Source organism: Phaethon lepturus, unplaced genomic scaffold, assembly GCF_000687285.1.
Source record: "Phaethon lepturus isolate BGI_N335 unplaced genomic scaffold, ASM68728v1 scaffold1165, whole genome shotgun sequence".
NCBI lineage: Eukaryota > Metazoa > Chordata > Aves > Phaethontiformes > Phaethontidae > Phaethon > Phaethon lepturus.
Window position 1 is genome coordinate 23,242 of NW_010538127.1, and position 27,704 is coordinate 50,945.

Sequence of the window (27,704 nt, forward strand, 5' to 3'; positions counted from 1 at the left end):
AAAAAAAAAAAGCACAGACAACTCTGAGGAAAACACAAATGCCTCCAATTTGTTTCCGATTCTTTGTTCTTTACAAATTCTGTTCCATGCTTAAGACTTAACTGAATGCACAAAACCACACTGTATACATAAGCCCTTATGCAGCATTAAAGAAATAAAATATCTAAAGGCAGATTTCAAATACAAAAGTATATGTTTGCACAAAGCAGTAAGAAAAACAAAATTACAAACAAATCATAGAATAATCTAGGAAGAAAAAACAGCATGACAGCTATTGATACTATAACTAATTCATAAAAATCCCAGGGCAAATCCAATTATTGGTATGACTGGTTTTGCATGGCAAATCCACATTCTACTGCTTCAAAATTAAACATTCATTTCCATTCTTTACACATTCAGTTCCCAGACTTTGTACAGTATAAATCCAAGTAAGCCAACCTCCTTCTGTGAAGCACAGACTTGACCTGGATACCTTGGAAAAGTCACATGGATCTACAAGGAGATTCCTCTTCCCAAATGTGCCCAACAGAGACTACTATAGATCTCTGCCGTGTCTAAATTAAGATTTCAGTGTCTTAGAAGAATGGCTAGATGTAAAACTGAAGCAATGCAACCTACGAACAGAAACCCCAGTCATGACACGGTTTAGTTCAGTCTGGTTCTGTAAGACGTTATTTGCTGCACCTTCCAAAGTGACTTCTTAATTTGTTCAATGGTGATGTTAACTATATTCTTCATTGGAATTAATATCCTCAGTTCTTGCTGTTAAATACTGTACATTATTTTATAAAGCAAAACCCATACAAAGAGACAACCATCAAGAGACAACTTTCAGGTTTAGGAAAGAGCATCGAAATATCCACAACCAGAATGAATAAAAACACTTCCACACCCATTGAAAAATTGCTTTTGATCAGCTTCTAAGTCAGTTGGGAAAATCTGAGCATTTTCCTTATGCATATAAAATTAATATTGATTTTTTTATTAAATTCTACACTCAACATTACATTTCACAAACTGAGCAACAAAAAGGACTGAAAGAGACAATTTGCATTACTGCAAGACCGTTCCTCTTTAAAGAAAGTTTTTGCATTATTTGTATTTAGTAAATAAAGCTTCTGTAAATGAAGCAGCAGCACAATACCAGGGGAAAAAAAAGGCCTGTACTAATGTTTTAAATCTTTAAATCAATAAAAACTGAAAGTCTGGCTCTGCAAATAAGCCCCTCAAAAGGCACCAAATAAACCAAGAAGTGGAATTACAATATCCTTTAAAAAGGACTTAATGAAATTGTTAAGTAGTGTGAGAATTTGAGAACCATGTAAAACATCTTTATTATAGCATACTCACTGTCTCCAATCTCACTGTACTTGACTGTCTGTATACCCTAAAGCCAGGATTGTTCAAAGATATTATAAAGAAATTTAAGAGAAGAACATTTGTCCTGATGAGAGCACTCTAGGCTACCACTAATTCTTTCAACAAAATCCAAAATTTCACTCTTCTACCCACCAAGTGCTACAACAGTTAGGGAGCTCTTGTATTTGTAAGACATCACCATAATTTATAAGACAAAAAATTGCTTGCTTTCCATAGAGCAACAATTAAAAGTAAACAAAACTTACAATTACAAGCAAAAAGAATATTTGAATAGGGAAACTATTTAAAAATATGTTTACTCAATAACCCACAATTTCAGTAATATGAATTAGATTCAGCAGTCAGTAAATTAGTGTGATTCCATTTAAAGTATTTGGGACAAACAGGAATCTCAGAAGCGCTGCTATTTCCCTAATTTCAGTGGAAGCCATGAGTGTTTATCTGATGGCAAACTTTCTTGTGGGTACTGTGGCTTCTCAATTGTGTCACTAGAAAGCTGTGTTTCCCAACCTGAATATAAGCAAAGCAAACTTCTGTTTTGGGTGTGAACATTCATTCAATTGCTGGCAAATCACTAGAAAAATAACTTACCGAGTTCTCTTCTCCAAGAAGAAAGGTAAAAACTCCTGGTCTGCTCTCTACTTACAACAAACGGCATATGGTAATTCCTAAAACAGCTCAGAAGAGACTCAGATGGGTACCTATTTCAACCAAAGTCACAGTATTTTGCATTCATTCAGAGTAGTTCAACTGCTGCCACTTCCTTCACAGTCTTTAAACCCAACTTCCAACTTCGGACATTTTAAAGAAATCTGTATCAGTTTGTTTAATGAAAATATATTTTAGTAAAGTCGTGCTGTATGAGCTTCCTACATTGGAATACATGAATACAGGAAGTGCTTTCAACAGAAAGTTACATAGTTTTACAGTACAACCTGTCCAAGGAGATTTGGAAGGGACCAAACAAACGATCTGGTCTCTTTGGATTAGGCAGAAGTACAGGCAAGAGGGAAAAACCCAATTTATGCCATATATAGAGCTCGTTCCTGTCACAGATTGAAGAAACATTAGTTCGATGTCAAAGTTCACCTGATGCCCAAATGCTAGCATTTTTCAAACCAACTGCATATCAAAAAATGAAAACTTACTTGTACTAAGCTCCTGGAAAGAAACGCAGTGTAAAACAACAGTATATTCATATTTGCTGTATTACTAAGTGTTCTCCACCAGTGGTATTTTTTTTTTTTTGCTCTACATATCATTAACTTTTTCTCAAAGTGCAAATTATCGACCATTAATCTGAATGCAGGCAGGTCAGAAGCTACAGTATTAGAGCAATACAAAAAGTACACAAGGAGGAGCTTACATTAATTTGGAGAACATTACATAAAATGTTTCTGAATTGAAAACCACATTAACAAACCCAAACAAATACAGCATCAGGTGGATAGGGGAGGGACCGCTAACATATCTGTGTACAGCAAGGCTTCTCTGACACCAAGGAAGTCTCTGACACTAAGTGAAGATTATATATTAAATCCCGCCATTTTGCATGTTGTGCATTCTTTACGATGGAATGTTGACCTCAATTTTAGCTTTTTTACTTCCACAACAAATCTGTTGATTGTGACCGTGGATGATGATCATCTTTGAGAGACTAAACTCCCTTAAAACCACGACTGTACTTTGTACCGTCTGTTACGATTCTAGTAAAGTATGCCATCTACATACTTGCTGTCCTTTAGATTCTTTCATTTCAGTCCAGTGATTGAGTTCATCTTCTCCTGAGCTGTTGAGACCTAAGGAAATCCACCCTATCATCTCTTTTCGTTTCATGCTGCGCTTATTATATACAGACAGTATGAGCGTCACATCTGAAAGCTGAAACAGCGCCACTTGGAAAACGAAGGTTTCTTTATACACTGGATTTGGCTGTCCTCGGCGGATTGAAGTTTTGCATTTGGACATCTCTTGCCCCATCGAGTTCAGCAGTGTTAACTTAACATATGTATCTACAAAATAAATTGTATTTTGGAATGTCAGATATCTTAGAACAAAAGTTTTTGAGACTGAGATATGTACAAGATACAAGGATATGGTGTATACCAGGCTGACTGAACACAGCTTAGTTTAGACATATGGAAAAATGACAAGTAAGCAAAATATTACAAACACGCTAACAAATTAACTAGCTTCAGTACTATGTGAATGGGTTAAATTAAAGGTATACCTCATAATCCTTTTCCCATTGACCCCCCTTATTTGTTCTAACAAACAAACTTAAATTGCATTAACGTGTAGCAAGCTCCAACTAGCCACAACACTGCAAAGCATACCACTGAATTTTCAGAGAATAAGAATAAACAAAGCGGAATGAAGGCAACTAATGAAGAGAAAAAAAACCCAAACATTGATATGCAATGATGATATCAAAACAGACAGAATGAAATGCTTAAGAATAATCTCTGCATGGATGTGGTTTGGGCTTTTCAATTTTATTTATTTTAAAGACCAAATGTAGCAAAGTGCATTCAAAGGTAGAAGTTTACACAACACAAAAACCCTCTTAATTCCTAGGTCTATAAAGGAATACATTGATACACCTTTAAAGAGAAATAAATGTTTGCATAATTCAGATGGTTGTTTAAAACACAGCTTGTACAGTACTCTTAGACGTACATTTAAGAAACTGATGCAAGTAAATGTGGTTAGCACACACTGGCTGGTAGTATTTGGGTATAAGCCCTTATTTTTAAAGCTCTATTTTCATTTGACTAGAAGCAACAAGCCATGCTCCTGCAGAAGGATGCGCATTTCATGAAGTTAACTGATTTTAAGAAATATAAAACTGTATAAAACAATCTGGTGTTTCATCCTTTATTCCTGTCATATTCATGTTAATCAATAATATTATTAAAGGATTGGAGTTTATGAAAAAAGAAATACGTTGAATATTTTCACTTTGCAGGTACACTGAAATCCCAACATCCATAATCAGAGATAAATGCAACTTTTGCATTAGAGTGCCACAAATAATAAACATTTACTTTTATAAACCAATATGGTAGGCAGCTGTGGATAGCTTTACTGCTGGCAAGTTTTCTTTTGCATGAAAAAGACAACATCCAATTACTTTCTACCTACTCACCTCGGATTATATAAACCTGTCCACCTATCAAGTGTTTTAGACAACAGAACAGTCCGTCTGACAACAGGGGGTGGAAGGCAGTAAAAGAAATAATGACCAGATGTCAATAGTTGGGTGAGAGAGGATCAAAGGTTAAAGTTTAAGAGGAAACACTATTCACTGGAGTGGAGGAACACAAAACCTTAGCAGCATAGATCAGAAAAAGGATCGAACAAAAGGATTGTTGGGTAAAATTTAATGAAATGAAACTTTTGTGCAGTTTTTGTGTAATCTTTAACAAAAATTACACTGCTTACATAATGGGTTATCTTAGCACTAATAGCTACTGGGTTCTAAAGCACACTCAACATAGAAAGAATCATGCAAATGATTAGGTTATAGAAGACTCGGTAAAAATCACCGTATCCTTTTTACCAAACCTTATGCTTTTTCATGCAAACTCCAGCATATTAAGAAAAACTGCACACAGTAACTATACTTCATATATTACAAGCAATAAAATGAAAATCACTGAACTGAAAACTAAGCCGGTTTTGCCCTTAGCTTTTATAGCTATAGATGTTTGATTGTAATACTTTAGTTTTTGAGTAGTGATGGACTTGGGCACGAGAATGACTCTAAAAATGGTTGAGGGATGCTTACATATGAAGTTCAACTATGGGTCTCTATTTAAAATGTAAAGATCTCACTTGTTAAAATCCATGTATTCATGGATTTAATGTGTGTGTGCATGCATACACAGACATGCATTTAATGTGCAAAAGCTCGTACCCCATTTCAAGACAATTTTAAAGGATACTAACAAGCATCTTTTTTCAGACAAAATATTAACTGTCACACAGAGAAATGAAGACACATTCTAACATCAATTGTTATTGCCTGCAGGATTTGGCCTGTTTGCCAGTACTCAATTGCTAAATGAGTTACTATGTAACATATAAATATGCAGCAGAGGAGTATATATTGCCAATAAGAAGAAATGTAGGACTCAATCCATATTTGCTGCAGAAGCATTTCACAAAAATTGCATAGGTTCACAACCCCTAGACTACAGAAAGGATTACACATGGGAAAGAATAATTGCTTCCCTTTCTATCAAGGTTCCTCAGGACCTGAATGAAAACTGACCTGTGCATGTACTTTGCAGCACTCAGGATTTTGGACCACTGATGGTCCAAACAACAAATCCGATCAGAGCATTTAATCATCAACCCTATGTGCCTTAGTTTTCATTTTGTGGAAATGATGGCACAGAGAGAGGCTGGTACGCGTCCACTATGTACCTGACAGGGTGTTATGGAATGGCAGTGGTATGCAGGTCCAGGAGTTTACAAGACGGTGCTATCACTGCTGTTGGGGAGGGGAGAAGGATGGCACAAAAACAGCTCACAGGAAAAATTTGGATTCCACAATATTCTGTCCATGGTCTTACCAGACCCAGAAAGCGCATTAGTTTCCAGCTTTCTAGAAACAACAGAACTCCAAACCCACATTTGCTTAAACAGAACTGGACTATTATTATTATTGTTATGAATATCAAAACGTCCCCCTGTCCTTCACAGGGGATCATGAAAGGTAACACACAAGATCTCCCCTCCAAAAAGATTAGACAGAACGTGGTATTACAGGGCTGTGTGCCATGTTTTATGCTGCTTTCTTGAAATCTGAAACAGATTTTTGACCCCCGTGACACACACAACTGTCAGCTAGACAGCATACCCACAAAGCCCATTTGGGGAATTAATACAGCAGGGAATGAACATAGCTGTCTTCAAAACAAGTACTAAACCCCCATCTAACTTGCATATTCTAAATATTAAGAAAAACTTGGCTTTCACTAGAGATTCCAGAAAGACAAGCATAAGCCACCTACTGTTTTTTGCTTTAAGGGAACACATGGTCCCTTCTCTCCAAGTCCTCTCTCCATTTATTCCTTTCCCCACCCCAGTGTCCTTGGGCTCTCTTGGCTTTCCCTATCTATTTCTATGCTTTGTCTCCAAATAAGTGATTCTGGGGCAGCTACCTCATCATATAGAGGTATTAGAGATTCTTCTTTCGCCTTCCTTCTGTGGCCATGTTAACAAAGTCCGGCTCCATCCATGTGAAAAGTATAGAGAAAGCAAAGCAGAGTACGGCTGAGCCAAATGTAATTAATGAATGGAATAAAACATGGGTCAAGAAAGAAAGATAAGAGTATCATTCTCAAGTTGGCTTACTTGAAGATACTCTGAAGATAAAGTGAGATGTGCAAACCACTTAAAAAATGTTGGCAGCCTGCTATGTAATCTAGCAGTGCCAGATAATCTGCTAGTGCCATACAAATCTGGGGATTAAGAAACAGAAAGAGGGGCTAAAACCTGAGCCTCCAGACAAAAATCAAGAGGAACAGGTAGGTATGTCTGGCTACAACTTCTGTAAATCAGACTTGTCATCTAAAAAACAACAAAAAAAATTTTTTTAACAGTTCATTACTGAACTTTCTCATGCCATACCAAAGAATTAGAGACAGTAAAAACATTCTGTGTGACATTCCATTTGGCTCCAATTTAGAAGTATATAAAGGTCACAGATATTTCAGACAAACGTATTTTTGAAGAAATGCTTGAACACACAGTTCAAGTCCTTTCCAATGGTGAACATTCTTTCTGCACAGTAAAAGGTGTCTCTTTGTTTCTCTGTTGTCTTCACTGATGTTCCCAAGTTACATATACTACTGCCACATATATACAGGCACATAAGCAATTAAAGATTGCAGTATCAACCCCTCTAGGAACAGCAATAACTGTGCAGAGTGTATTAGCTGGCATGTACTTTCTCTTTAAACAGTAACTTTTTATTCTTGGCCTGTGATGTGAGGCATTAGTAATTTAGCAATTAATCATTATGATAAAGGTAATTTATTAGTCAGTCATCATGAAAAATTAAAACAGTCTTGTCAACTTACAATTAATATTTTGAATTTTAGATTTTTGCTATTTCCCAACTGACTAGAAATATAAAACATGAAACAGATTAGTTGATGATTGCTCTATTCCATTTTGATTGGGTAAGACTAAATGATAGGATTGAAGTCCTTGCTACTGAGAGCCCCACCAGTACAGAAGCATTAGGATGAAAAAAATTTTCACTCACTGGGTGGTCTGTTCGCTGCCAAGTTTTTGAAGTGGCTGCCTTTTATGACTTCTGCTGATAATCTTCCAGTTGTAGCGTTATAAAGGAGGCCAATGAGGATTTCTGGAGCCGAGCCATGTACCAGAGACTGACAAGAGGAGGTACTTTCACTGCAGGACACTTCTGACATGCTCATTTGAGAGTCACAACCCTATAAAACACATAAAAAGTTCTATGTATTTTATGGAACGATGTTACTGGCAAGTCAATTTTTAGAATATTGCATGGAAAGTTAGGAAAGCAACTTACTGACAGTAACAGAAATTCCAATCACCCAATAAGAAACGTACATCCTTAATATATATTCAGTTCGCATATGTTAGAGGTAACAAAGACTAAAGCGGTCTGGAATCAAAATAATTCTTAATTTTCTGTTCCTGTTGCTTCATAATTCAGGAGAAATAATAGCAGAAGATGAAGAGCAACTTTTATGGTCCCTATTCACTTCAATTGCTAAGATAAGACCTGTAACATAATTTGTCAGTATCCTGGAGAACATTAAACCTTGGATCTTTTACTTTCCAAAAATGGAACACACTAGTGGAACTTTGAAGATAACAAAATGCATGAAATTCTTATTCATCCTTTGTAAAGGTTATTCTCTAGACTGAGAATTTATGGGTAGCAAAGTAACAGAACACATGCAAATATAAAAATGCACTCTGTCTAGAATAAATTAGCTTACAAGGACTTTAATTGATCCAGGGATACAAAATTGCAATAGACCCTTTGTCTTGGGTGGGAAAGGAAGAATGTCATCCCACAGCTCAGCAAGTGATACTTTAATTTCCATCCTGCAAGGTTCCAAAAAATTAAGCGCTCTCATGCATTCTCACTACATCACATCTTTGATGGGAGCTTCTAATACTTATTTTTATCATTTTAACCCCTCATTATCTGCCTTAAAAAAAAAAATCTTTATGCTGTCATGCTGATCATACCATAGTTGTTCCTACTTTCATTTCTTGCTTTCATGCACTGTTACGTTGAGTTGTACCACTGAAAAAAAGAAACTGGCCAAATCTAGCCAACAGCACAGCAATTCACTTGGTAGCCAAGAAGAGACTTTTGAATTATCAGTACATCCCTTTATAATGCTCTCAGTGAAAATGTAAATTGGATCCACAGATTTTTCAAATATGGCTTGACTCATTTGGGAATCTGGCAGCACACTTTCAAGAAGTCATGATGATTTTGTGAAGCTAATTTTTCCAGATTCCAAATGTCTCTATCATCTCCAGCAACAGCTGACATGGTCGCAAGATCCATCCTAAAACCTAAGTAGCACAAATTCTCATCAAAATAAAAGTTAACTTTAAAAGCAAGTAACTTAGTCTGATGTATAAAGCCCAAATGCATTACAGAATCTCAAATTATAAAAGATGTGATACCTACAAGACGACACTATGAACCTAAAATAATACCCTTCATATTGACATTTTAACTTCTTCTCAACAGAACGTTTCCAAGAAGTCTGGTAGAAGTTTCAAGTAGCAATCCAGTTCCTCATTATTAAACATTCACTGTTGTTAGCAAATGTAGTCTTACTACTAAAGAAGGACCTCAACAAAATTCCGTGACTTCCATTCCCCAAGCTGCAAATTCTGAATTTTAAATCTTTGGTTATTTCTCCAAAAGTTCTTTATCTAATTCCAGGAATAATTTCAAATGGGTTGCAAATTGTAAATTGCTGAAAATGAATTACAAGTATACATTCTCTGATTCTTGGCACTCACAAACCAGGAAACATTTGATTCCTCACTTTAACAGTAGAATACAAAATGGAAAGTTTAAAACTTGATTCAGCAGTCACAGTATACACTGCACACTTGAAAGTCTCAGCCTATCACAGCTGCAGCTAATACTTAAGTTTTCTGGTCTTTCAAAATTGTAACACATTGACCCTATGGTGCTTATTCATCATCTTATTTTGTTGGACTAGGAATTTAACCACAGTCAACCTGATGCTGTTCAAAGCTTAGGTCTCAAATTTGATTGTGATCATGCTGCAAGTCCACAAAAAAGACAACACAAAGCAAGCAGCTCCCCCCCAAACCCTCAAAGGGCTTTGACATCTGTACTGAGAGAAGGTGATGATAGCATTTTTTCCTAATTCTGACTTATTTGTACAGTTTACTGATGTTCTAATAGGGACTCAGTCTAAATCAGTTTATGACAGAGTTAAACTGACCACAGTGGGTATCAGAATAACATTTAGAATGCTAGAAATAGCAAATAGTAAATGAGTGATGACTGAGTGGGAATGAGTCCTGAAGTACCTTGCAAAGGAAGACAAGTGGCTTCTGTGTGATGTAACAGAGATGGGGGAAACAACTGAAAAATTAAACAAATGTGATATTACAAAGTTATTTAAGGATGGGCTAGAAATACCGTTCCTTTACAGCAGAATCCCAAGTGGATGTGAGAAGGACAAGACTGCGTTTCTCAAGGCCAGAGAAAAGATCTCACCAGCTGAACAGTGGGATGAGAAGACCTAGGTGACACATCAGATCTGTAAGTACATGGAAATGCAACTAAATGTCTGTACCTTAGAACTGTTGCACAGAAATAATTGGTAGATGTAGCCTTGGTGAAAATCTGAAGACAGGGTGTAACTTAAATGTTTTGCTACAATAACTTCTAACACAAAATATTTTGCTTATTGTTTTGAGACAGGTGGCAGGCTTGAAAAAAATAAAAGCATGTTGTTTAATCCTTAGTGTATAACAAACTTATGAATCTCCTTCCTACAAAAGTTGTGGTGACAGAAATTTAAAGACATTACAAAGCAACCAAATTCACTGATGAAACAATCTAAACAATATATTGTTTTCTGTTTCACATGAAAAAAAGACTCCAACACATTTTGTTTCATGCCAAACCAAACCTATTTTAAAAAATACTTTGCTTTTCAGTTATGAACTGGAAAATCCTAATACAAAAGAAAGACGTTAAGAAGAAAAATGAAGCAGTGAGGTGTGAAGTAGATTAGAAGAAACACTGATGTTACTGGGTAAAAATGAGGTTAAACAACATAAACCAAAGTATAATTTGTGTCTACGATAAGGGAGAAAACAGAGAATTTGGGGCAAGTAGGTAAAAGACATGAGAAAAGGGGAAGGTGAGGTTGTGTTTTCTCAGTTTTCTTTTGAAAGAAAAATCTTATGAGGAAGAGAAGAAGAAACAGGAATCAGGGAAGGCAAAGAGACACCGGAGATCAACAGGGCTCAGAACAAAAACTGAAGAAAGACTTTTCATTGCAGGACAAAGTTAAAATCAGGGATACTGAGTATTATTTGATGTCTTCTCAAAAATGTATTTTGGCACAGAGTTTATTGCTCATGTTGTAGAAATCCATTAATTGTTTTAAGTAAGGTATTCCATGATAATGACATCTGTTGGTAAGTCACCTGACTTTGTGTTACATCTGTAAGCTGCACTAGAATTGAAAGTAACAGTTTTTCAAGTCTCTGTTTAGCTGTTTTTTTTCTGTTTACATAGGCAAAATTGAAGAACAGTGCTAATAAACTCATCAAGAAAAAAGCAAGACAAAGTTAACATTTTTACCTGCTCAAAATAGAAGCTTCATGATCACATGCCAAATTGTAAAATATTAACACTGAAATTGCTAATTGGTACAACATGAGTATAAACTTGGCTACAACAAAGCTTTCATCTCATGACAACACTGCAGTGCTACCAGATGCTTTTCATCTCCATACAGATCTGGATTCAATCTATCTGTAGGCCACTTTGATACTGCAGTTTCACTGTGGGAAACGTAATACTTAGACCAAAAGTTATTATTTGTTTGAAATAATCTGTCTATGTAAGTTTATTTGTATCACTCTTCCCCCTCTTCCTCTATAAACACTAGGTGTATTTTAATATGCAGGGGAAAAAAAGGACTAAGGTTCCATAATAGCAAAAGGCTTTCAAGGTCAGTGAAGCGCCAGAATAGCCTGGTAAGAACTGTTGTAAAATCTTAACTGTAGATTTTTAAGAATTTAGATGAACTGTCAAGGTATTGATGATATGGCCACAGTGCAAGGAGCTGTCTCTTGAGGTTGTCTCCAGGATATTAATGCTAAATTTCTAACCTATTTTTGTCAATTTAGCCATAAGAAAAACATATTATTAACAGTAAACACAAGCAAAAAAAATTAGGTTAAGTCTATTCCAAATATTTGGTTCAAAGGTCTGCCTTACTACAGTAAATTACAAATTGTCAGCTTTTCAATTTTATAACACAGAGCTTTGCACAAAGGCCCTAAACCTTTCCCATGTACATCACAGGACAGTGCTTTATTACAAAGTCAGGCGGTTTTTATTTGATCAACACTTACAAGAGTCACTGCTTTTCACTGCATTATAAGAGTAATATGTGTTATATAGTCTGTAAAAAATTAATTACTAATTCTCTAAATTATTGATGACTTCTTTGCATATATTATCTAGGGAAGAAACATTTTCTAATAAATATATAATAAAAACATTCCTATTAAGCAGTGTTTGTATTTCACACGTTCCTATTGTACGAAAGACGGCAATCGAAAAAAACCCCACTCTTTTTTCCATAGTGCCAATGGAAGTGAATGTATACAATGCATGGTTTCAGACGTGAACCCCTAACAAGTATTTTCAATAACCATCTTCTCTGCTCTCTGACAACATAGAGAATCCTCTATTTGCAACAATGACAATATATGTAAAATGCATTTATTTGTCTTCCTTCACCATAATTCCATGGAAACAGGACATTTGTTACTTACATATTCATCTCCTACTGTTATTTTTTTATATCCTTAAGTTCTTCTTATAAATTCTGCTCTTAAGCCAACTGGAGTTAATCACAACATGGAGTGGCCATGCTCTGAGGGCAGTTAGAAGTTCATTTTCCTCATTGCACAGGTTAAAATCATGCTTCTGTAGGCTTATGAAACAAGAACATCTGATTCTCTTGGCTTTTCAAAATATACACAGGAAAGATGAAACCTTGCTGACAATCCTTCAGCAACAAAAATCTGATTCACAGCATGTTACTTGTCAAAATGTCTCTCTCAAATTTTAAATGTTAATGTTATACCACTAATCTCTTAAAGAACTTTTTTGCATGTTACTTTCTTCTACTTTTGTATCAATACAACTGAGAGGTTAGGGAAGGAAATTTGAATCCTAGTAGGCAAAAGAGGGAACTGAATCCAGGACTCCAACATTTTAGATAAAAGTATTCCTCTCTCTTTATCACCAGCCTAGTGCTGAACCCTGAAGCTACTGTTCCACTTTGAGGCAAAAGCTTGCTGAGGTGATGAGAGCACCCAGGTACCAAACAGCTCTTAGCCTGGAGCCCATCCCCTACTTCTGCTCTGAGAGCCAGAGAGGAGGAGAGAACTGAACCTAGAGGCTCCACATCCCTCATTAGTGGCTTAAGCACTTTATAAAAACACATCTCAAAGCTAAAATACTTCTGGAAAAAATATCAAGATCATTCCTCTGAAAAAGAACTTAAACCACCTGAAGAACTCAGTCCTGAAAACAGAGGGATGTAAAATAATTAAGACTGTCAAAGAATGGAGCTTTATAATTTTGAATTCTGGCATCTAAATCCCATTTATATGCTACACTGGACACTTTGATGCTTTTGTGGAGATGTTTTCCACAGTTCCTCATCACTTCTGTTTCCGTTTCCCCTAACTCATGGAAGAACTGTGAGGATCGATATACTTGAAAAAAGGAAGTCCTCAAAAATACGATACTCATAACAAAACAGTTCCTTAAACTAAACCACTTATACTCTTTTTGTTTACTAATACCTGTAGGAATTATCAAGGGTTTTTTTCTTAAGGTGAAACTCAAGTATTACATGATGCTGATGACAATATTAAATGTTTGAAATAATAAGATTATTATTATTATGATTAATAATAATAGCAGCTAGAAAGAATGTTTCAAAATAACAATTAAATGAAGAAGCAAGCACCAAAAGGTTTTTTGTTTTAAAGGCTTCTTTCTGTACTGTATACCATTGCCATTTTGGGGCTTTGGCTTCATGCACCTCAAAGTTTAGGAAAGCATCGCTATTTAGGTCAGGTAATTATTTGGGTTTTTTTGCTTAATAGCTTCTTTGAAGCTGGTTCCTATGTAGTATAATGTGCATTTTTATTTATGTACTTATACTTTACCGTACATATCTAAGTCAACTTAAATCACAATCATAAAACTAAATATTCTAATAATATTTCCATTATGTAACTGGATTTTAGGAAACAAAACATACTTATTTTGGGTAGAATGGAATGCTTTAAAGGATTTCCTATCCACAAATTCCAATTTAAAAATCTTTAGGAAATAAATACATTCAACATTAATGGCATTCTTCAAATCAAATATGGAATTGTTTTGATGATTAAACTACACAGAAAAAACTTCTGGATGCAGAATTTAAAAAAACATCATTGTCTCACAGATGAAACACCGGAAAATGGAGATCAAATGAAAAAATAATTTTCTTGTTCACTACAGTCAAAACCTTAAACATTCTATGCACAGCTTTAATTTATCATAGCCACTAAAATGTACAGAGCTACAAAACTTCCCTAGCTACATGATGATACCACATGAATTTAAATTTAAAAGTAATACAAAATTAATTAATTTTAATAGAAATTAAAACCTTTGTGGGTTTCCAAACTTTAGGGTACTATGAATAATATAGTCATAAAAGGAAAATGACAAAATAAAATGTATATATTCTTAATAATGGAAAAACAACATTTCACTTTTCTGAAATATTTTGAACAAGTTCATAGAGAGATTTCTGTGTTGCTTTTCATATTCCATAAGAATTTGCTATTAGTACTTTGTGTCTAAAAATTTTTAAAATTATTAAATCTGCCAAAGAAAACATTAATTCTCTACAGAAAATAAAACATTTTAAGTTTTCTATAACCTTTATTTGTTTGCATTTAAATTGCACCTTTGGCTTCCTTGCCACATTACGAAAGGGCACCTAGTTGTTCCATAGATTTAATGGGCCTGAAATCTGCACAGCAAACCCGAGCAACAGTGGAGGCAATTGGAAATGAAGGCACAATGGAATTTACAGCATTTACAAAAGTGCTCTGTTTTTACTTTGCAAAAGCCTAGCAGGTTTTTATACAGCCATAGGCGAGAGGAGGAAAAAAGGCAGGAGGCCTTTCATTATTGAATCCTGTTTTCTGAGATAAGAAACATAGCATAAAGAAACATTCAAGATGTTTGTGCTAGCATTTTAGTTAAACATATGACACAAAATACAGACATTTTACCTGCACTCCTGAGGAAGCTACGCTAACAGCTCCTACCCAGACTCACTCACACCTCCCCCTCCCTTTATTCCCTGTGAAACTTGTAAGACCACGGAAATGTTACTGTGGGACAGCTTCCAGACCACAGGCTTCTTTAAATGATAATGCTCTGTCCAGATGGAGTTACTCTCTATGCTCACTGGGGACATCAATGGCAAATAATTTAATTTTTCTCTTTTCGCTCTTGATTATACTCTTTCAAACTGGGAAAAGAGAAAAAGATACAGTGAGCAAACAGTAAGCTTAATTTATGAGTAGTCAATCTACGGACTAGTATTTGATTGCATATTCATGCAATTATTTTCCACAGTGAACAAATCCGTAACATTTAAGGTATGTTTATAATGCATTTGTCAGTTAAACTACTTGTGATTCAGAGTCCATCCAGCTCTAATTAAGTCTGCTAGTGGTACCCCTTTTGATTTGTTTGGGTCATGTTTAATCTCATGATCTGAGGATCACCAGGTGTTTGCAGTTGGAAGGGATCTGCTTCAGTTTTTAGAGCGATCATACACACCACAAAGAAGTGCGAGAGGTGGAGAGAAGATGGATTCTCCTGAGGCCAGCTGACAGCTGATTAAGCCCAACAGAAGGACAGGAGCTGTGAAAGATGCAGCTCAAGGTCAGACAATGTAAGTGCTAAGCCTGACAAGAGGCTAACACGCTAAGACTAAAAGGATCCCTTGCTAAAGGCACCCTATAAACAGAAATGTTTATCTGATACCAAACATAGGCTGTTTGAATATACAAAAGAAGTGATTACTTGGAGATCCTCAAGTCTGAAATGAAGGACACTAATAACGAATACTTACATTATACTGCAAAGCCCAGGAGAAGAAGAATCATCCAGTAAGAAAACCAAAAACTAAAATTGAAAGTTCCACAAACAGGTATGTTATAAATTTGCAGACTAGGTAACCTCGTCTGTGCAATATCTCTGATTAGGGTTTCCCCCAATGGAAATAAATTGGAGGAAACCAGTGCACATGCTTTTGCTGAAGGGTGTTCAAACCTGCAAATAGGAACTCTGTTTTTCCTTTTTTTTTTTCTTGAAAGACAGCAACAAAAGTGAGAACATGTTTGGATGTATACATACATGCAAACAAGGAAGAATTCAAATTATAAGAAAATGAAATAGTTGGGAAACATAGTATCTCTAAGGGAAACAGAAATTTCACTTGGATTCAAAAGTTACAGAATATATCTCCACTGAAAGAGTTGCTTGAGGAAGATTTAAGCAGCAGCTTGTAGTTTTCAAAAGTGGATATTTCACACTAGTGACAACTTTGATAATCTTTACTTATAACTCTTTCTGCATAGCTACTTCTGAGATATTTACAGTATGTTTTTACAGTATGATTATTCTCCTTACTGCTCTTTGAAACTGCAGTCCAGGTTGGGAAATGACACATGCCACAGAGAATGATGAACTAGATGAAATTCTCATTTTTCTAGCTTTATATATTGATGAGCTTCCCCCCCCGCCATTTTATTTTTTTAAAGATGATCAGAACTAGACATACAATTCAAGACAATGTGCTTGTCACTGATGGACTGGGTTTCTGAGGAAATAAGAGTATTGCTCAAGAGGATTACTTTTATTTCATTTAGAACAGTCATTGACAGCCTGCTGTCATTTGACTGGGGGCATTTTAGAGACTGAAAAGCATCATCATACACTCAGTAGAGTAATATTGTGTCTGAAATGTAGTTTCCATTATTTATCAAAGATTGTGGGGATCAAACTGAGTAAACTTTTTCAAGCAACTTGTTGATTAAAGGCAAAAGATACCAGTTTTTAACTGTTATTTTATTCAGTGCACAAAACTTAAGGTAGAGAGACAATGTACAATTCTGGCTATGTGACCAGCTGAGGAATTTGACAAATAGATTAAATTCTTTACGTTGCTGACATCAAAGAATTCTCCCAGTATCCTCCATTCTGGGTCATGGTAATAGGTCTAGTTACCAAAGTAGGAACTTGTCTCTCACCTGGACATCACAAGGTAGTTGAAAGTTAATGTAAAATTCAAGTTCGATTTTTTGCTAATGTGTTGGAGAAAGCCCTGGTGTTATGCTGGCATGTTTTTTAAACCTCTAAATACCTGAAGACCAAGTGCACTTCGTTAACTCTGCCATGGCAGTAGCATATACATTGAGAATGCTTTGACTAGCAGCATTAGTCAGCCTATCTCAGAAACGTTATACAAACACTACTTTGATAGCATTTTTATTAGCTCTATTATAATAGAATTTTTGGGTTGGAAGGGACCTTTTAAGGTTATCTAATCCAAACCCCCTGCAATGAGCAGGGACTTCTTCAAGTAGATCAGGTTGCTCCCTCCCATATTTTGAGGGATGGTGTGTCTACCACCTCTCTGGGCAACCTGTGCCAGGGTTTCACCACCCTCATCATGAAAACTTTCCTACTTATATCTAGTCTAAGTCTACCCTCTTTTAGTTCAAAACTGTTACCCCTTGTCCTATCACAACAGTCCCTGCTAAAAAGTCTGTCCCCATCTTTCTTCTAAGCCCCCTTGAAGTACTGGAAGGCTGCAATAAGGTCTCCCTGGAGCCTTGTCTTCTCCAGGCTGAACAAGCCCAACTCTCTCAGCCTGTCCTCACAGAAAAGGTGTTCCATCCCTCTGGTCATTTTTGCGGCCCTCCTCTGGACCTGCTCCAACAGGTCCATGTCTTTCCTGTGCAGAGGGCTCCAGAGCTGGATGCAATACTCCAGGTGGGGTCTCACCAGAGCAGAATAGAGGGACAGAGTCACCTCCCTCAACCTGCTGGCCACGCTTCTTTGGATACAGCCCAGGATATCATTGGTCTTTTTTGCTACGAATGCACATTACCAGCTCTATGTCCAGCTTTTCATCCACCAGTACCCCAAGTCCTTCCGGGCAGCACTGCTCTCACACCCTTCATCCCCCAGCCTGTCCTGATACCAGGGGTTGCCCCAACCCAGGTGCGGGGCCCTCGGCCTTGTTGAACCTCATGAGGTTCACACAGGCCCATTCCTTGAGCTTGTCCAGGTTCCTCTGGATGGTATCCCAGCCCTCAGGCGTGTCAACCGTACCACTCAGCTTGGTGTTGTCTGCAAACTTGCTGAGGGTGCACTTGATCCCATGGTCTATGTCATTGATGAAGATATCAAAGAGCACTGGTCCCAGTACGGACCCACTCATCACCCATCTCCATCTGGACATTGAGCCGTTGACCACTACCCTCTGGCTGCGACCATCCAATCAATTCCTCATCCTCCAAACAGTCCACCCATTAAATCCATCTCTCTCCAACTGACAGAGAAGGATGTTATGGGGGACATCCCTGACTATCAGCAATAACTGGAATCGAATTATTCTTCTCCTATCTTATAAAAAAGTCCATCAATAAATGTGAGAAATGCAAATTAATTAAGAAATGTGGTGGATGTACAAGATTCAGCTCAGGGCTCTCACAGCCTCATGAGAAGTCAGAAGCTGAGTTCCACAGAATTAGGATTTTTCATCTGGAAAAGCTTTATACTTTTTAAAGTACTGATAGAACAGGAATTGCAACCTCAGCTAGCATAGACATGGCAAAACAAACCCTGAAGTGTTGCTTTGTGGAAAGCCTCCTGAACTGGTTTTGGACTTGATTTTTCGATGGACAAATAGCACTAATATGGATGAGGCCATACGATGGTATAAGCTAGAGCATTCTGATGACAAAGATCCTTCTCTTGATCACAGTGGAGGTAATGAATGATCCACCAAAGGGCTGAAGCACTGAATTTAGGTATACAGTTTAAAACAACTTGCAAGGACTCTTGCCTTTTACTCTGGATTCACTCAAATAACTGGTTATTAATTTACGTACAGGTTGAGGAAACATTCTAGTGTTTCTGGATAGCTCATGCGAGAGGCTTGTTCAATCTGTGACAGAAATAACGATATCACCCTTCACAACAGTAATCAGTTATCAAAAACAAGCAGCACTGGTCAACCATTTTGCTCCTGAGAGGACAGAATGGTTGCAGTCACATGAGACAAAGTTGTGATTGTAAATACAACGAAAAGTATTGAAAACTATCTAAAAATGGTCTACAAAGTATCAAGGTTATTCTATATGGGACTGAAACAGTCTCACAGTTTCAATGCCTAGGCCAGTGCTTCTTGGATGAATAGACTAATTGCATGCCAAAATTTGCCATGAATGATTAGACATATTTACATAAGAAAAAATCAGGAGCTAATAGCACTAATTTGGAAAGCCAATTAATTTTTAGCTGTGACAACTGAACTTATCTAGTGGGAGGTTCTTATCATCTGGTCAGATTCTATTTGATTTTTCAAAACTCACATCTGTCAGAACAGTGCAGACACACTGTTGGTTTTAGAGCACTGTAGCCACAGTTGTCTTTGGGTTCTCCCTGCACCCCCATATCCTGATGAGACCTGGTAAGAAACAGCCATGGATTAGCAGTTATCTTCTCAGCTGTCAGAAGCAGTGTTTGGGGAGCGCCACACAAGTTGAGGTAGCCATGACCTAGAGAAGACAATGGCTGCTGCTTGCTGATACTGCCATGAAATGTTGCACGACCAGCCAAACACAGGGAGTCCACTTCATTTCATAGAATCATTTGCCAAGTACTGTCAGGTTCTTCTGCAGCTTCAGTAATATGATCACCACTTTCCAACCACCTAGTAATTTTCTTCAAAGAAACTGCAGGAATTATCTTTCTTATTGTGCCAAAGGACTAATTCTGATCTTCCATGTTTTACACCACTAACTCAAATGAATTCGGCAAGCTATTCCTGAGATAAGAATGTGCTCAGTGTTTAAAGGTAATTGCTCCTTACTCTGATGGACATAATTTTTACAAGCTAATTGAAAGCACTTTCATACCATCACATAGGAACTGATCCTTTTAGGTAGAATTCTAGTTAAATAAAATATTATAAATGAAATCTTTTAAAGTCTTTTCCTAAACAAGTCTTAGTAATTTATGTGTTAGCTGTTTTAAAGTATAATACTGGTAGCTACTATTCAGTAATGACATGTTTATACATACGAGTTTAAGTATTTACCCTTCCAAATACTTTTCTGAATAGACCATGCCACATGAACACAGTAGTAAAGTCACCAGCAGGTCTAAAATATTAGGATTTGCACAAAACCTGACAGCTCAACTCCATAATGGCCAAGAATTCCCAAGAAATATTCCCAAAATAAATAATTCTTTTTCTGAGACACTTATAAACAGAGAAACATCCATTAGGAAGAATACTGAAGATCTGCCACACATAAAGGGCAACATGTAACTAATGCCTTAAGCACAACGCATAAACAAACATGAACTAGATTATTAACCACTGTCCTCAAAGTGGAGAAAGCACACCTGTGTGTGTAAAAGTGAGCATTTTTATACTTTGTATGCATTAATGCCTTCACTCAAAAAAATTGTAATTAAAATAACTCTTGATACTCTGGATATTTATAGTAAAGATATACAAAATAATCCTGTAAGCATGTATGATTGCCCACACCATCCATTCTTTGTTATAGGGATCACATCTGGGAGTTCAATGTTAGAAACGGAAAATGTTATGGAAAGAAGAAAAATAAATTTAATTCTCCACAGCAAACATCTTGTTATTGACAGTACATAATGAATGATTACTAGATTTGCTTAGCACGAACAGGAAAAGGTATGTTTTGGTTGTCTAAATGGTACTTCCAGAATCAATTAAAAAGGAAAAAACCCTCATGATTTTTGTTATTATTCTACACCAAAAAGCAACCTATGAGATGGTGAAGGGATTACACTTGGTCTTTTTTTGATCTTTTTTAAAGATATTTCACTCAATAAACTGCTTATATGTTTTTATAATTACATCACATCAGAGGCTGTTGTTCACTGTCAGGAAAATTTCTTTGGGTAAGAAGAATGAAGAGCTACTAAAAACAGGTCCACAGGGATTTCTTGAAGAAAAATAAACAACATCACAATAGACTCTAAACTCCAAGGCGGTTAAAGAAAAAATTGTCTACTATTGTAGACTAAAAAGAAAATTTCTCTAAAAGGATCTTCCTAAGCAAACTATATCAGTCAAAACAGTGTGTAGACCTGCTATTAACATTTGATGCAATGGCCACTTTCTTTGAAATCTGAAAAGCATAGTCTTGGTAACGGTGACAACAGCACTCTGGCTATCCCATATTGGTTCTGTTGCTTCTTCCTCACTGAAACCTACAGTGAACTTCGAAGAAAGGGTGTGATAAATAAGGGGGCTGAGGATACTGTGTGAAGAGGAATTCCCTGTTACATGGGAGAACTGCAGTAACACAGGACTGTTAAAGACAAACGGCAATAGGACTGTGGATAATAGCAGCTAATTCAAGACATTATATGCAATGTAGAAAGGTGAGCAATAGGGTGGAATCTTGGGGGAGGAAGATAGTTTGTGAATATATTTGTAAATGTGAAGCCAAGTGTAGCTTTGAAACCTGTTTAAGGAACATACCAGTATCATGTACTCACCATGACTTGCACTTGTCCACCTTTTAACAATAACCAGAGCATTGCAGCAGGTGCCACTCATGTAATTACTCATTGTAATTACTCATGAGTAATCTACCTTTAACCGGATTCCTTTGTGAATAGCTTTAAGGTATAACTGAAAAAACACTCAACTTCACAGGATATAAACTGTTCTTATACAATCAGAAGGCAGATGATTAGCTAATGAAATACATTAATACAATAGCAGGCACAGATGGAAGCAAATAAAATACGTTTCCGCAGAAGAGATTAGCATAGATGTTTCAATGGATTAGGAAGTTTCAGTGACAGAAGGTATATTTATGATATAAAATCCATATAATGAGAAGCAGTGGAAAAAATAGGGCAACTGTCATCTGTCTAAGAAATATCTTCATAAAAAAGCTGTCAAATATAAACACTTCACAGCAACAAAACACTCTGCAGCGGAACAAGGCAAATTTAATTCAGAATTTACAATGTACCTCATCATGGATTTTATAATTACAAAAACCCCTGAACAGCTGGATCTCTCCAAATTGAAACAACACTTACCTTCTCCCGTTAAATAACTCCTGCCTGTCATTTATGATTAGTTGGACATGAAGATTGTTGTTGGTTTATTCTAGCAAAAGGACAGTTGAGAAGGAATATGACCAATGCATGTAAATAGACGCAGAGGCAAACACCTGAGAAGGGTAAGAACTAATTAAGCTCAAGGACCATGCTGGCCTAAGAACATATGGCTATAAATTGGTCATGAAGAAATTGGAATTGGTAATGTTGGAAATGAAACAACTGGATGTTTTCAGGTGAGAATTCACAAATGTGTGATCAGGATGACCTGGCTGCCTGCAATAACAAGGGCTTGAACTCAAGTGACCCAGGATGCCACCCCCTTCCAGTCATCCATCCTAAAAACACAATAAATTTTAACAGTCTTGCAAAATAACTGTGTGTTAAATCCTGTAATAAATACACCCACTGAAAAAATATGGTGTAGGCTATAAATAATAATAGAAAAATACCTATAAAATCAGATGTGAATGAATTTCCAATGGTTTAAAAACTGATTCGTGTAGTCCAAAAAACCCGTGGATATTCACTCAAGCTATCAAGATTATGAAGGTTCCTTTCCAGCAGCAGGTAGGGCTAAGATAAACCTGCCTAAAGGCCATTACAGCAACAAACTTTGGAAGACAATTTCACTTCCTACCAATAGTCCTTGTTCCTTCCCCCCAAAAATAAGGAGAAGAGTAAAATGCAGATATGGCATCCCTTACCATCACAGAAAATAAATAACAATCTTATCTTTGATGCCTTCTGCAATTTTTTTTTACTCTTCCTGCCACAAACGCTCAAGAAAATAATACAGAAGAATAACCAATGCACTTATAGGGTATACCAATCAATCAAAAGCCTGGCCCATTCATTGGCCTCTTTCACTGACTTTGGTAAATTTTATACCAGAACCTACAGAAAACACACACAAACTTAGGAAATATGTTTAGCGTATTCAATGTTTTGTTTCATGGGGTGCTTTTTTCCTAGCTGTGAAACTAGCAACCTCTGCATTAGGAAAGTTCACACTAGGTAAGTGAACCATTTAATCCTTGGAACAGTCTGATTTGTACTTCTTAAGGAATCATAAAAAAAGCTGTTCTATTGTCAGTTGATCCTCCATCAGATCTAAGTTTTAGTCTCAGCTTTTACTAATTCTAATTAATATAATTTTAGCCATTAAATACAATGGCATTTTATTTTGAGTGCCTTTTGTAATAGTCACATTCCACAGAAATGCCATTTCAATTGATCCAAACTTTTTTTGAAAATGCAGAACAAATTAGCTGCATTGTTTCACCTGAAAAAAACTTTTCCTTTCTTTCCCTTCTCATCTTCTTTTGCTTTTATTGACAGTTTAGAAAAAACATAAAACACATACAATGTCTAAATAAGGATGCCCTTGCTAAATCACCTTTCTCTTTCACCCAAAAGTCCATTATTTAGCACATATACAGCTCTTAAGCAATGAACATTCAAGCACTCTTAGTCTAGGAAGTCCTGACCACAACATCACAAACATTGTATTTCTGGACAAAAGCATACTTAAATACTTACAAAAAAGAAAAAAGAGATACTGATCACGACCCATACAGTAATCTCCTGTGTTTTTTGGTAGTGATATCTACGTTCTCCCTTAATCACTGTTGCTTTTCTTTCTTAAAAATATTAAAGTTAAATTATTTTGGGGGACAAAAAATTTTGTTCACCAGATAAGTAAGGGATTTTTTCAGCAAACAAAATTCAGTTTGAACTACTTTTCACACTATTTTTCACTTCAGACTGAACCAGAAATCAATTATTTACAATGTTCTAAGCAGAAATTATTAAAATGGCTTTGTGCTCTCAAAATTCCTCTTTCCTATCTTTCTTTCTTGAAGGGAAAATACCCTTTGCAACCAATATTTAATTGGAGGAGGAGATGGAGGGCACTTGCCAGTATAGCTTTTTTCTTTTTTCCTCTCTTTTTTTAAAAAAATTGTCATGCTGTGGGTAGCAGAGTAAAGATTATACTATTAAATGCATGTATATGTATTTGCAGGTATACATATATTCACCACTATATCCCTATATATAGACTGGAAATTTCTAAGTAATTAAAAGGGAAAATATGGGCAGCTTTTGCAGGTGGAAAGTTAATGTACTTACAGAAACTCGAAGGAAATTATCGGTGTGCTAATATGGTGCTACGACTATTGAAAAAAATCAAGTGGATATGATCACTCTATAAATATACACACTATTCTTACAAAATTCAGGACACTGTATATCACTGCATTCTTATCCTGCCTCATTTAATACTCACAGACAGACTGTAAGAAGGTTCCAGTATCACTGGCACTGACATCTTCCCTTGAAGATTCAATTTTGTTAAGTAAAAAATCTTTTCGCCCACAATCCTCTCTTTTTTCATGCGACGTACGCTGTACAGTCTAAAGCGAACTGCATAATTCCCAATCATCTCAGACTCAACGTGATTAAATTTGAATGTCTCTGTGAAGACAGGGCACGGTCCCCGCTGGATGCTGGTTTTTGCTCTCTGCTTCTTTATAGGGAGAAGAACTAGGTGTACTTGCCACGAGCTTCCACCTGTCCTGCTGTATGTGGGAATGTCTGTGACAGCTGTCACTGTCACCAAAAGCTTCTGTTCCTGTGAGTCATAGTCAAAAGTCACATCCAGTGTGCCATATTTAGCTACTGGCTCAGGATCAAAAGGTTTAGGAAGCTGTGAAGATGATCCTCGAGCTGACATATCCTGAAGAAGAAGAAAAAGCAACTTTTTATTTATTTATTTATTGCATTCTGTTATTAAATCTAGTATGGAAATATATGGCTTTCTCTAAGCAACATTTAGTGACTATGACCTCTTTCTTCATTTCATAAATAAGGAAATTAAACACCGAAAGCCTGAGGAGATGGCTGATTAGCAGCCAAGAAGAAATCAAAAGACTTTACCTGGCCAATACTGCCAAAAGCCAGGAGCCAATCAGACAGAGCTCAGACTAAAGTAAGCTGTATTTATGACCTCTTGTTCTGTGCCCCACATGTTAAAGCCCATACACATTTGTTAAGAGATAAAACTACCTTATTTCAGTGCAAGTATTCACACATTTTTATATTAAGATATTATTAGTGCTTTAAGAGCTGGCTAGTGATCGAGAGCACAGTAGGACACCAGCAAAGAATACCGGAATTACAACACCTACTTGCACATGCAGCTCTTGTTGCAGTCCACAAGGGTTCTATAATGTGCCAAAAATGATTATAGCTTTATTAACATAATTTTACTAGAACTGTGTAAGACGTGCCCACTTTGAACACACTTTCTGAACTTGCTGTAAATGGCATCGGTCTTAAAACTGTATTTTAAACTTAATTTTAAAATTGCCCATTGTCATTTCAAATTTTGAACAAAATATTGATCCTCTGTATTTTTAAAACAGCTAGTTTGATAGTGATACTGAAACACAAAATACTTACAAGTACAGGTCAACCTACTGTGCATATAAGTTATTCCAAGTAGGTAAAACAAATGTATTCCCTGTGCATTTCTGTATTATCAAAGATACTCTTGTTCATGTTCAAGCCTTTTGAATTAAAAAAATGTTCTTATTTTAAACTGGTTGCTACATAGCTATGGGAATTCATTCCTTTGAAAGCTTCATTCTTCAAGTTGTTGAGTGGCTCTAAAATAAGTTGGCAGTATTCTCTCTATTCATTGGGTATGCTTACATTAATGACTGGTGTGACAAAAAGCGTGAAGAACTAGGATTAGATTTGCTGCAATCTGTTAGGGTTTGAGGACCATATGTACACACGATGTCTTTACCAGCAATGAAGTTCATACGTATTGTGGTCCTAGCTGATCATCAGGTAAATATAGACAGCTAGCCCCTGAAGAATGTTGCATTCACATAGCAGGTGGGCCTTCCGGATGTTGTACCAACACCTCAGGTATGCAACATCATCTTACCAAGAGCTCTACTAAGACAGAAACAGCTGTTGGCACATCAGGAGTGCTCCCTAATATGAACTTTAAAACTGCAGGTAGAGAAAGAAGTCAAATTTGTACCAAAAAGAGCTGCTTCTTCATATGACATCACTAATATAGACTTATCCATAGATGTCAGTGCTGTAACTGGTTGTCAAAGACAGTTCAAAGAAATACAGTATCAGAAAAAGTAATTTCTTCATATTAAAAATAGACACCGTTACCATTTATAGCAGAAAAAAGAGGAAAATTAAATGGAACAAATCTTTATACTACCATCACTAATTAAAAAAAAGTCTTTGTAATAATTCTTTTTTTATAAAGACATTTCAGTTTGAAAAATGTTAAAAGATTTTTTTTTTTTAGCTTTTTGAAAAATTATATGGAAGAAAAAGAATTTTTACTACAGTCCTTAGAGTATGATGAAGTTTTCTGATTTGCTTAAAAAAAAATTAATTCTTACTGGGAGCTTGTTTGAAATTTAAGATGTCATAAAGGTAACTATGAAGACAAATCTGAAATAGACTGTAATATTTTCTGACAAACAAACTTTTTCTTCAATGAATGAGCTGCAGTATTAGTGTTCATATATCTGTACATTGATCTTTAGGAGAAAAAAAAAAATCCTCAAAAGGTTGCACTGAATGATGGCTTCAGAACACTCAACAGTTTTCATTTACCTCTGGACTAAGGACAGCTGTGCTATCACTTGGTACATCCTCTTCGTATCCTTTGTTATGAAAGCTTTCTATTTCATGTCCCGTGCTTCCCTCACTTGGGCACTTATATGAACATCTTGGACTGTTGCTACACTGGGAAAATTCACATTTACTGTCTCCAACTTCAGAAGGCGTACAAGAAAGATGAGGAGAACCACTATCATCCTGGTATGGAGGCGGCTGCAGTTCATCCAGTGGAGGTGTTCTTCTCATCCTCTGAATGCAGTTCACTGAGAATAAGTGAAAATTCTTTACTTACTTTCTGATTATTTACTGTTGAAACAGTTCTGTGGAAAATGGTACGTCCAAATAACTGGACAAAGTATTTAAAATCCATAAATGTCCTTTTTTAATTTACATTTTACATTAGATACAAATACTACTGAAAAATACTTGTTTAAAAATGGAAACAAATGATCTCTCAGATGAAAGACGTAGGGATAAAGCAAAGTATTAAATATATAGTCACAATGGACTGTGTAAACCATATATAAATAAATACAGCGCAAATATGACATGACAAAAATTCTAGGCTTGAATTTCAGGGATGCTTACCTTGCAAAAACCTTTGGGTATCTTAAATCAGATTCTGTGCAGGTGGAATGTAGACCAACTAAGGAAACAAAATGCACTCCCTAAAGCCATGATATCAAACTTCGGATTACCTCCCATGCTGTTGCTTACCCAGGGAGATATTAAATTAAACTCTGAAGACAAACAAGGCACTAATAAAAGCAGACACAAGCCTTTTCACACAAGTGTACTCTCATCACTGGTGAATTTAACAAGGGAAGCAGTGTCTCAGATTCTTTATTACTTGTTAAAGACAGCTAAAGGGCACATACCCAGTGCCTAGAAG

The 27,704-nt window shown here is 36.2% G+C and overlaps 1 protein-coding gene across 1 annotated transcript; it reads right to left on the reverse strand.

The window, feature by feature from the left end:
- Positions 1-2,633: 2,633 nt before the first annotated feature.
- SYT14 (synaptotagmin XIV) lies at positions 2,634-27,075 on the reverse strand (the record flags this gene model as incomplete). Its single annotated transcript, XM_010286663.1, has 5 exons — positions 2,634-3,395; positions 4,532-4,588; positions 7,664-7,853; positions 24,441-24,890; positions 26,807-27,075. Coding segments are annotated over 5 exons (1,280 nt in total), but the record flags the coding sequence as incomplete, so codon positions are not given.
- Positions 27,076-27,704: the final 629 nt, after the last annotated feature.